This window comes from Acyrthosiphon pisum, chromosome X (assembly GCF_005508785.2).
Source record: "Acyrthosiphon pisum isolate AL4f chromosome X, pea_aphid_22Mar2018_4r6ur, whole genome shotgun sequence".
Taxonomy (NCBI): Eukaryota; Metazoa; Arthropoda; class Insecta; order Hemiptera; family Aphididae; genus Acyrthosiphon; species Acyrthosiphon pisum.
Genome location: NC_042493.1, coordinates 127,271,773 through 127,283,059, shown reverse-complemented (window position 1 = coordinate 127,283,059; position 11,287 = coordinate 127,271,773). Strand labels below are relative to the sequence as shown.

Below are 11,287 nucleotides of genomic sequence, written 5' to 3'. Positions count from 1 at the left end.
CTTTTCTTTATTTTTTGTGTGCTCCTTTTAAGTCGCATAATATATTTTTTTCTGAGTCTCATAATATATAGCTTATTTAATGATGTAAAAAAGAAAAAAAAAATTATTACCTTATTTTGATTCAAAATTGTCTCATATTATTTTACTGTATTATTTTTGTTTTGATTTGTTTTGTTTTATTTTCTTAATATCTGTATGTATTATCTCAACTCTCTTATCTCCAACACAAGTATTGCTTAACGGAGATAGATAAATCGCTAACACTTTTATACATTTTATTTTTATTTACTTTGTACATCATGTATTTTCGATTCAATAATAAAAAAAAAAAAAATTATTTAACTTTTCAAACAGTCTATGCAATATGTAAAGTTCTTCTGTATTTTTTTTCAGTTTCAATAGTTCTATTAATATTTTTTAATTTTTCCATTGTTTCAGGCCCTACAATTTCTGAAAACATGGTAATATTTAATTTTTTATCGTTAAGTAATTTAATATTATAAGATGTTCACTAGCTATAGGGTCTTTGTTAATATCAATTAATGAGCCATTTTTTCCAAGACATTTCTTATAGTCTATTTCATCAGGATTCCAGGGAAACAATCCTCATGCTTTATTATCATTAATTAAAATTATATTCAAATCTGAACATAGCTGACTTAATTGGTAAGTTAAGTGACTCTTGTGACCATCGACAAATAATATAACTGTCAGTTTGATAAATTTTTCAATGGGAAATGGGTGGAATATTTTTGCAATATATTCATAGAATACTTCTGACTTCATCCACCCACTATCAGAATGACCAACTCCCCAGTTGGCTGGAACCGATTTAACAATATCTTGTGGGATCCGTTTATAGTTATATATGATCATGTTATTATGTATTATCATTTATCTAGAAGCAGTTAATGGCAAAATTATGTCATTGATGGAGAGAATGCAAGTAGAAATAACAAATAATTTGTCCTGAATTATTTCTGCTGATATTATACTCTGTAGATTTTAGTCCAAATTTTAACCTCTCAAATTGGTTTTACTTTATTGTGGAGCTATTTTAAATAAATTTGACCGGATTAGAATTAATTGTAATCGAAATAATAATTTACTGATTTTAATAATTATAATATTTATTACATTTCATACAATTATCAGTGGATTGATACATCAGTTTAATTAAAAGTTCAGTACCTAAATACAGAATTTTGTGAGTGTTTTGTATCACAAAATACACCGAGTAATGAAGAGTTTTTCTAAGATTTAAAATTATAGAACATTAACAATATGAATAAATAAACATTTTGTACCGTTAAACCAAATTAAGGCCATCAAAAGGTTCAGATGCTATGCTCACAAACTATTAATTGTTTAAATATTTTGAATATTTGTAAAAAAAAAACATCAATTTAATTTGTTAAACAATTATAAACACAACATCAGTAGTTTTTTGATAGTATTTATCTAAAATGTATTTAATATTTTTATGTGTGTACATAAAATGTATTATTTAGTATCATTAAGTTGTATCAAGATATACATAATGTTTACAGAGTATTATGATTTATGAATAAATAGATTTAAATTAAATATATTTATTAGTTGTATGTATTTAGATAAATTACTAACAGTGTATTATTAAAATTCAAAGTGTTAGAAAATTGTTTATTGTATTTAAATATTATAAAATATAATGTTACATAGGTATTCGGTAATGCAACAAATTGCATTAAAATATTTAAATTATTGGTATAATATTATGAAGGATTGACAAAAAATAAATACAAATGGGCTCAATGATTTTCTAATAATAAATAATTTTGTAGGAATGATAATAAAATCTGGATGTCTACTTACTTATATAAAAAAAAATAAAACAATTATTATAAGGTAAGTGCCCTCACACTTTTATCCAGGCTCGAGACTGCCAACACATACATAATAATAATAATAATAATAATAATAATAATATTATTATGTAGGTAATTAGTTGGTAGTTAACACGTTCCTTTTTAAATGCTATGTTAATCAGACAGTTAATATTTTATGTTAATTAGAATGTCGTGTTTCGGATATGCTGTATAATGGCCAAAGGTCGTGTTTTGTCCTATATGTAATGTGGCGGCTTGAGGTTTGTAACACGCTCCAGCAATTTCTGATGTACTGGACGGTACACCGCTAAGTTTTGAATTGGTTATCTTGTTGGAAACAAATTGTCCGTTTATGAAAGTCTTAGTAAATAAAATTATTATAATATATTCATGGGCTAATATTACCTGACGTTTACTCTCATAGCCTCCAATGTTATTACAATTATTGCAACTGTAGTCCCATATGCTAGACCATACATTTTGATCGGTTGACAATAATGTTTGCAGAGTTTGTGATCTGTCTTGTGGAATATTATCCAAACGTAGGATCCAACTGGTCGTCGGTGCATCACTGGTTGTCGTACGACTACACAAATTGCAACGACTGCTATTGCACAACTCTTGAAATACAAATAATGAATCAAATGTATGTCTGTTGCGGTTCACAAGTGCTTCTAAAAATTGTACACAAACTTGTTGTTCTTGCCGAGTATAAAATATTGTCTCGCCGTCCAAAATATATTCTCCGATTGTTCGAGAATCAGACGGGATACTGTTGCAACGATAATAATCGTCCAGACACTGTTGAAGTGTTGGCCCGAGCCAATAATTGCGAATTCGGTTCGCAAGTGATTTACAGTGAAAAAGTTGCATTCTGTAAGACAAAATTGGCATAACACGAGAGACATTGTAATTAATATATTTTGTAAAGCCACAATTCACAAATACCACTCGATACGTCTATAATTATACTATACATTATCGGTCGTTTTCACACCACCCCACCGCCGCACTCCGTTCGCACTGACGACCGGCGAACACCCGCCCCACGGCCGAACCGCTCATGATCCGTCCGACCGGTTACCGTTTCGTACGCATTCTACAATCATCGATCATCGTACCGTTCGTGTCTCCCCAACCTCACCGCCGTTGCGCAGAGCGGTTAGCGTTTCTCGCTCGCCGCCGACCACGACCGATAATATATTATTAGACAACAACGACAATAATAATAATAATATTTTATTCGTCGATGTCGCACAACAGCAATCGTGACTCGTCGCTGATAACAGATAAAATTATTGTAATAACTAATAATACTGTTGTTCTACGATATTACACGGTGTGAAGACGGAAGAACGGCGAAGGTCCTTGCGTGATGCCATGACGCGTATTTTTATTTTACGCGTTTTCGGTTGATTATATTATTGTTATTGATTTCTACCGGTTTGTATCGACGAAATATCGGTATCTCGATACTCGTCTCGCGGTCGGCCACTGTTGCCGGTCGCCTAATACGAACACCGCTGAATCCGCCGTATAGGTTCCGTGCACGATGAGGTAAGAATTTTGATAAAATCACGAAAATTTGAAAATTGTTTAGAGTTAAGCTACGGTTTCCCCGCAGCGTCAAACGGTGGAACTCGGTGGAACTGGAACAGCACGGCCGCGTCACGCTGTGTCCTACGCGAACGCGTCGAGTGCGGGCGAATTATGTTCTGACCAGCATGTTCCAAACTCGGCGAAATTCAAGCTGTTATATTTTTCGCCGCGTAGGCCATATAGTATCAGACCTATGTCGTGACTCTGCAGAGAAAACGTACCTAGGTACAAGATATTCAATGAAGGAATTTGAGTTCAAGGGCGTTCAAGAAGTTACATGACGTGCAATATCCAAGCGATACGTACCGTACCCGTATCTGACTCAAACATCAATACGAGCCGGTACTAACTATTCCATATCGATACCCAAGTCTGTAAGTCGAAACACAATTGTACATTGTATCATTATACTTATTATTATATTATATATGTCCGATATTATTATTATTTACTTTTAACTTCTGGATATCTGTGTACTTCAACACGTACCTTTAGAAATTCAAGTACACGTGTCGTATGCTAACTTATTGAAAAACAACTTTGTTCTGTTGAAAATGGTATTTCGTTACTTAACCGGACACTCATATTCTCTTTGTTTTTTTTTTTTTTTAAGACTTATCTACCTAGTTAACTGTACTGAAAACCGTGGTGGAGTCAGACAGTCAGTATTTGGTAGTCAGACTTGGTTTCAAAGTTATTGCTCCTGTTATTGCCATTGATAGTTTGACGTTAACGGTATTCGCATTCCTGGTGGATGGTGTATTATAGCAATATCACTCAAATCGCTCTTACCTATAAATAAGGGAAACGATAGCAATCGATCAAATAAAATTATTGTAGTATAGGTTTTGAACATACTAATTCATTAGTTTATCAATCAGAATATATGAATGACTTATTGTTAGGTATGACTGTATGACTGATATGAGGTGTTCGTCTGTAACACAGTGTTCTGCTTCACCTCATTTAATTTGCATTTCGCACACGGTAGAAGCACAGAATAATGGTACTATCTATAAAGGTCCAAGGTTTCACAACATTTGTGATTTCATCTAATATAGGTAGAATCATTAAAAATAATATTGAAACCACCTAACCTACCTATGTTGTATTATTTTTTTTTATTATTTAAATATATTTTGTCAGGTGACATCAAACGTGTGTATAACTAATAAGAAACAAACTTAATAGAGTAGGAAGTCTTTGTCACTAATTATTTTAAAAAGATCTGTAAAAATAATAGTGCTTAAAATTAAAAAAACTGAAATGTCCTTAACAGCTCAAATTGTTAATATTTTACGTTAATGCATATTACAATTAATATTGTAGATATAATAAATCCATACATGAGTATTTGTTTTCCAAATATTAAATCAACTGCCTTCTGAGATAATTTTATTTTTAAAAAAAATTAAAAAATGGTCTAAGGTACAACGTAAAATGTACCTTGGAATTTACATTGAAATATACATAGAAATATAAAAAAAAAATTTAAAAATATTACTTAAAAAATTATAAATTACCTAACCGATTCAATATATAGATATATTATATAACCACTTAGTCTTAGGTAGATTATAAAAAATATTGTTCAATTTTTTAAATCTTAAAATTCATGATTTGGTCCACGGTACACACATACCAATTTAGAAAGAATGTAATTTTTTGGACATTTATACTAATGTTTTGTCTGAATTGACTACACCATTAAATTCTAGTCAATATTTAACGAAAAATGGCACTATCCCTAAGAACTTCTATCACAAATTTAAATGTTGAAAATAAATTTTAAAATAACCAAAAATCATTTTTTTGATAGGCTAAATTAAATTTTTTTACTATAAATTCATCTGTGATTTTATTGTTCTAACTGTGGATATATTTCAATGTCGTAGAACTAGTGACTATTTCCTCCATGAATTAATTCTTGACCAACTACAAAGACAGAAATAAGCATAAGACATGTGGTCCAAGGTACAACACTCTTCCTATCTAATGAACATCATTAACTCTATATTATTTATTTCAATAATTATTTATATTTAATAAATCTAACCAAAAAGTAAATAATGTACATAAATTTAGTATTAAGTTTTAACACAATGATTCACAACCACAATTTTTAAATTATTTTCAAAGGTGTTGTGTCGGTGAAAGAAAAGGATGCCTTACAAATGTCATCATGTGAAAGTGATCCAACGAAAGTTCAGACATCCATAGTATATTAACCAACAAATTTTAGAAATAACTCTCACTCCGTTGAATACTAGAAGACATACAATCTCTACGCAAGTATGTTAACAGTGATTTTACCTTTATTCAAAATAAACGTCAGTAACACATTTTGTTTTTAGAAATGAAGTTTTAAGCAGATTTGAAGCAGATGATGATGCAATAAAAATCTTATCGATATAAGAGAATTAGATTCCACTATTCTGAAAATATTGGTAGATTATATTTGTACTGGAGAAATTATGGTCACAAAAAAAATATACAGGTATAATTAAATATTTGATTTTATATAGACTTCAAACATATATTTTCTGTGAATTATTTTTTAATTTCTAAGGTGATCAAACAATCATAAAAAATTAATGTTGATTTTCGGTAAACTTTTTTTTTTGATTAAGGTAAGCAAAATTGGGAGGAGCCTTTTTTCAACATTTATAATTCTAGCATTAAAAAGTAAACAATTTATTAATTTCTATCTGATTAAGTCAAAATTTTAATTTCAATTGCGTATAAAAAAAAATTGTGCTTATGTGTATCATATTTATGAAACTTAAAAGAACTCTTGTAATAAATTTTAAAGATTTTTTACCGAGTGAAAAGGTTTTATCGAGAATTGTTTAAAAAAAGTGCATAAGTGAATGTGTAGAGTAGGTTACAAGTGGGTCACTGTATTGTGGATTGTATTAATTTTGAATTCAATGATATCATAGAAATATATACGAAAAACAATTCTGATCAGAGACGGTTTGTCAGTCTAGATATTTTATATTGCTATTATATTTTATTATGACCTGTGAATTGAATTAATATTATAAATTACATCAAAATAACTAAAATATTATTTTTTTTTAAATAAAATCAAATAATAATTTTTAACTTTTACACTTTTTAATGCACCTTTATATAAAGATTTATTCTATAGAATTAAAAGTATATTATAGATTTTAGATTTGTAAATGGACAAAAATGGTAATTTAAAAATAATATTTTTCAAAATGTATTAGTTGCAAAGAAGATCATATTATATTTTTTAATTCATTAAACGTTACTTGAATAAATTTAGTTTCTTTTTTTTTGATTCTCCGCCAGATTAAAAGGTACCTCCTAATTCGGATAAAGGTAATTCGTAAACGTATAAAGGACTCTTATAACTCATATGTTGAAGCAGTCACCACAGCAAATTTGTATTCTTAAAAATAAGTCATCAAAATAAATGTCTGTTATAATATTTTATGTTGATATATTATATTCTATTATTATTTCAGGTCTAATGAGCCCAGAACAAAATATTATGGGCTTTCGGCCTACCTGGGACAAATTTAAAAATGTTAATAAATATATTGAATACATGGAATCCTTGGGTGCAGGCATTGCAAAAGTAAGTTATCTTATAAATGTTACACAATGTCAATCTTACACTGTTTATTTTTTAAAATTGTCAAAATTGCTTGTATTTAATGTTTTAATGACATTTTTATTTAGGTTGTTCCACCGCGACAATGGTTTCCATGGAGAAATACATATTTAAGTGAAGATATTATGAAAATCAATGTTCCAGCTCCGTTATACAAAGTAATACATTTATACATATACTTAGCTTTTTTCAAATTTAAACTATTTATGTACCTACTTTTCTGACTACCGCCCAATTTTATGTTCAGCTCTATACAATTCTGTTATTTTCACTACCACTAAACCTACTCGAATACATTTATGCTGACTGTTAAAATTGTATAAATTCTTTTTTTAGGTACGCAATACCACAATCACAGGGACGGCGTTTTGAAAGATTAGCTGGTGGTAATTTTCCAGAGATTCTTCAAGGTGTTCAGCATTTCTAAGACATAAAATGTATTTGATATCGCCTACAATATTAAAAACACATGGCATTCAATTCAATAAGGTAAAGATTGTTAATATGAGATTTTTTCAAAATGATAACAATATCGTACAAATTATATATTCAAAAGCTCATACAAAAATATATCGTGAGCCTCGTAAGGCTATAACTAATGATTTCTGGCAATTTATTTTTACACTATCATTCTAAACTCGTTGAAATACATAAACAAAAATTAATGAACGTTGGCTATATATAATTAATATAATTGTATTATTATTTCTGTTATAATGAACAAAGAACAAAAAATTATGGTCTTTAGGACCACCTGGGAAGAATTTAAAAACTTCAATAAGTACATTGAATATATGGAATTCTTGGGTGCTCATAAAGCGGGCATTGCAAAAGTAAGTTATCTTATAAATGTTACACAATGTCAATCTTACACTGTTTATTTTTTTAAATTGTCAAAATTGCTTGTTTTTAATGTTTTAGTAACATTTTTATTTAGGTTGTTCCACCGCGACAATGGATTCCAAGGAAAAAATCATATTTAAGTGAAGATATCGATGGTTAGAAGGTAAAAGGGCGTAAGCGCCACTTTTTTCAAAATCAATGTTTTTACATATTGTTGTAAACGGCATTATTAGACATCGATTAATTGAACCTAAACATCGCTATCATTTGTATATATCCAGGAATCGATGTTTTAATATGTGGTCGTAAACGCCATAGATCTAGTGGGAATGAAAAAACTGGGTGTAAACGCCAAATAAAAGACGTAAACGCCATTCAAGGAAATTTGAAAAGACGTAAGAGTCATGTTTGACGCTTACATCAATTTAACATTTTTGTTAGTGGTTTTGTCTGCACTGTAAAAAGCATAAAGCGGCATGATAATACGTTGAATGTTCTGTTCGTTTTAAAACACTAAAACTGATAGGTATTAGGTACCAGAAACCGTCTAACATCTCAAACACAATATCGAAATTGATTTAAATATTAATTTGTAAGTAGACATTATTTAGTTGTTTGAATGGTTAAACACATTATACTCTAATAAATATTTGTCTTCTTTGAATTTAATCAATAATATAAAACAAATAACAATATTAAACTATGGAAGCCATTAAAATCAATAGAACATCTTTGAGGTGTAAGCGCCAAGATCAGAAAAAAAAGAGACGTAAGAGTCATTTTTTTTTTTTGTTTTTTTAGAGGTCAGTATAATCAAAAAAACTAGGAGTATGGTGCAGATGTATCAGGATCCATTACAGATACAGATGTAAATGTAAGTGTTCCTTGTATAGGAATATCATTATATGTATATTATCTAATTTTTATCATATTTTTATTTTATGTGGTACCTTAAGTTTCTCTAAGACAAGTTAGTTTTGGTCTCCAGTATTTAAGTGTAAACACCCGAGTGTTCAATACTGAGAGCATTATATCCAAAAGCCTTATTTTAACCACTTTGTTGTACAGTAGTATAGTCTTTGATTTACCTATGAAAATCCAATATTTGAATATTTTAAACTCATACAATCATAAACAATTAATGATGATTTTCGGTTTTAGGTAAATAATAAATTAATGCAAATTTGGGAGGAGTCTTCTTTCAACATGTATAATGTTAGCATTGAAAAGTAAACCATTACAGATATGGATGTAAATGTAAGTGTTCCTTGTATAGGAATATCATTATATGTATATTATCTAATTTTGAAAGCTACATGTTCATTTTTAATCTAAGATATGGAATATCAATAAACTGGATATAATTTTGGACTTTGTAGAAAGGGATTATGGAATGAGAATTGATGGGGTCAATTCATCATACCTTTATTTTGGGGTGTGGAAAACAACATTCCCTTGGCACACTGAAAATATGGATCCATACAGTATAAACTATATTCATTACGGAAGTCCAAAGTCATGGTAATTTTTTTTTACAGTTTATTATAAGTGATTTTATGGTATACATTCTTTTTTTTTAGGTACGCAATACCACCATCACACGGACGGCGTTTTGAAATATTTGCTAGTAGTTATTTTCAAGATTCTAAAATATGGTCAGCATTTCTAAGACATAAAATGTATTTGATGTCGCCTACAATATTAAAAACAAATGGCATTAAATTCGATAAAGTAAAAGATTGTTAATATGAGATGTATTAAAATATTATATTAATTTCTATGTATTTTTTTAGATTACACAGGAGTCAGGAGAATTTATTATAACTTTTCCTTATGGATACCATTCCGGTTATAATAATGGTTTCAACATAGCAGAATCTGCCAACTTTGCTCTGCCCCGCTGGGTGGAATATGGAAAAAGGACGAGACTGTGCAAATGTCGAAGTGACATAATTAAAATCGATATGACAACATTCATTAAGAAATTTCAACCTGAAAAATTTGATTTGTGGAAAAGCGGTAGAGATGTTGGGTGCCATCCGGAGGATCCCACAAGAAAGTTTTCAGCACCTTTGTAATTTTAACAATTTTTATTTTATGTGGTACCTTAAGTTTCTCTAAGACAATTTAGTTTTGGTCTCCAGTATTTAAGTGTAAACACCTGAGTGATAAATACTGAGAGCATTATATCCAAAAGCCTTATTTAAACCGTTTTGTTGTACAGTAGTACAGTCTTTGATTTACCTATGAAAATCCAATAAAGTGAATGATTGTTAATATGAGATGTTTAAATATTTTATATTAATTTCAATAGAGTCTATGTCATAAACAGTAAACAGTATAGATATCGTAGTAGCGCACCACTGATTATTCTGGGAAAGCAATTAAAGAGTCGCAAAATCATAAAGGCTTTAATAATTTATATTTTGTTAAGCCGTCAGATCTATCTATCTTATATTCTAATGCAGTGGTTCCCAACCTTTTTTATTCTATGCACCCCTTGTAAATTTTCAAGAATCCTATGCCCCCCTTAAATTAGAATTAATAAGACCTTTTTTTGTTTTAATGATACTATGAAATAATTATTTTTTATTAACTAATGACATATATTTTTTCATAATTCTAAAAATAAAATATAAATCAACTTAATCTTAATCTCCCATTTTAAGGGCACAGGGTTTGATTAAAGTTTCACCGATTGTATGTGGTTTTTTTTGTTTTGCTATTTCTAAAGCAACAACATATGAAGCTTCAGTAATTTTGTGATTGGTCTCTTGAAAAACTCCAGTCGCACCTAGTTTCATTTTTTTTAACATATTCATATTACGTTCAAAAAAACTTTTATCTTTAGTTTTATGTTGAGGATGAACGTTTTCTAAATGCTGTTTTAATTTTGTAGGTTTCATAGAATCATATGATAGAACTTTATTGCAAATAACACACTGAGGTTTCTCTTCTCCATTAATATTGATGGATGTAAATCCATATTGAACATTACTTTCATCGTACTTTCGTTTTTTCAGACACATTTTACGTACGTACATATCGACGGTAGTAATAGTACGGCTCAACTGTCGTGTAAACGTGAAGTCATGTCATATTACGTATATTTGGATTCCATTATCCGTTATCGGAGGCCGACAGATAGCCCGAAAATAGAATAGTCGAATAAATATTAGATTAGAATGATTAGATTATAATATAATAATGTTGTACCTTTTAATATTACATTACCTGCATAGGTCAATCATTACAAAATACTCATAAAATTGTTATCAATAGGCGACCGTCTGAAAACTAATTTATTGTTTTTAATTTTATAAATAAAATA

At 29.4% G+C, this 11,287-nt stretch overlaps 2 protein-coding genes and 1 long non-coding RNA gene across 3 annotated transcripts; 2 read left to right on the top strand and 1 right to left on the bottom strand.

Moving 5' to 3' along the window:
* Positions 1 to 6,994: 6,994 nt before the first annotated feature.
* On the top strand, positions 6,995 to 7,948 carry LOC115035128. Its single transcript, XR_003840276.1, has 4 exons — positions 6,995 to 7,077; positions 7,182 to 7,271; positions 7,450 to 7,602; positions 7,840 to 7,948. It is a non-coding gene; the product is annotated as an uncharacterized LOC115035128 (long non-coding RNA).
* Positions 7,949 to 9,201: 1,253 nt separating this feature from the next.
* Positions 9,202 to 10,233, top strand: LOC100164440 (probable lysine-specific demethylase 4A). Its single transcript, XM_029485500.1, has 4 exons — positions 9,202 to 9,213; positions 9,293 to 9,477; positions 9,537 to 9,687; positions 9,750 to 10,233. The coding sequence occupies exons 1-4, from the start codon at positions 9,202 to 9,204 to the stop codon at positions 10,032 to 10,034; spliced, it is 633 nt and encodes a 210-aa protein (XP_029341360.1). The 3' UTR covers positions 10,035 to 10,233.
* Positions 10,234 to 10,607: 374 nt separating this feature from the next.
* Positions 10,608 to 10,985, bottom strand: LOC100569820 (zinc finger BED domain-containing protein 5-like). The gene is made up of 2 exons (XM_008189586.1): positions 10,784 to 10,985; positions 10,608 to 10,684 (listed from the first exon to the last, which is right to left on the bottom strand). Exons 1-2 carry the CDS (start codon positions 10,983 to 10,985, stop codon positions 10,608 to 10,610), a joined length of 279 nt encoding a protein of 92 aa, XP_008187808.1.
* Positions 10,986 to 11,287: the final 302 nt, after the last annotated feature.

Coding starts and splice junctions, on each gene's coding strand:
- LOC100164440 (XM_029485500.1), top strand. Junction 9,478..9,536: donor TACGGAAGTCCAAAGTCATG/GTAATTTTTTTT, acceptor CTTTTTTTTTAG/GTACGCAATACCACCATCAC. Junction 9,688..9,749: donor ATGGCATTAAATTCGATAAA/GTAAAAGATTGT, acceptor GTATTTTTTTAG/ATTACACAGGAGTCAGGAGA.
- LOC100569820 (XM_008189586.1), bottom strand. CDS start 10,985: ATGTGTCTGAAAAAACGAAAGTACGATGAAAGTAATGTTCAATATGGA. Junction 10,685..10,783: donor AGATAAAAGTTTTTTTGAAC/GTAATATGAATA, acceptor TTGTTGCTTTAG/AAATAGCAAAACAAAAAAAA.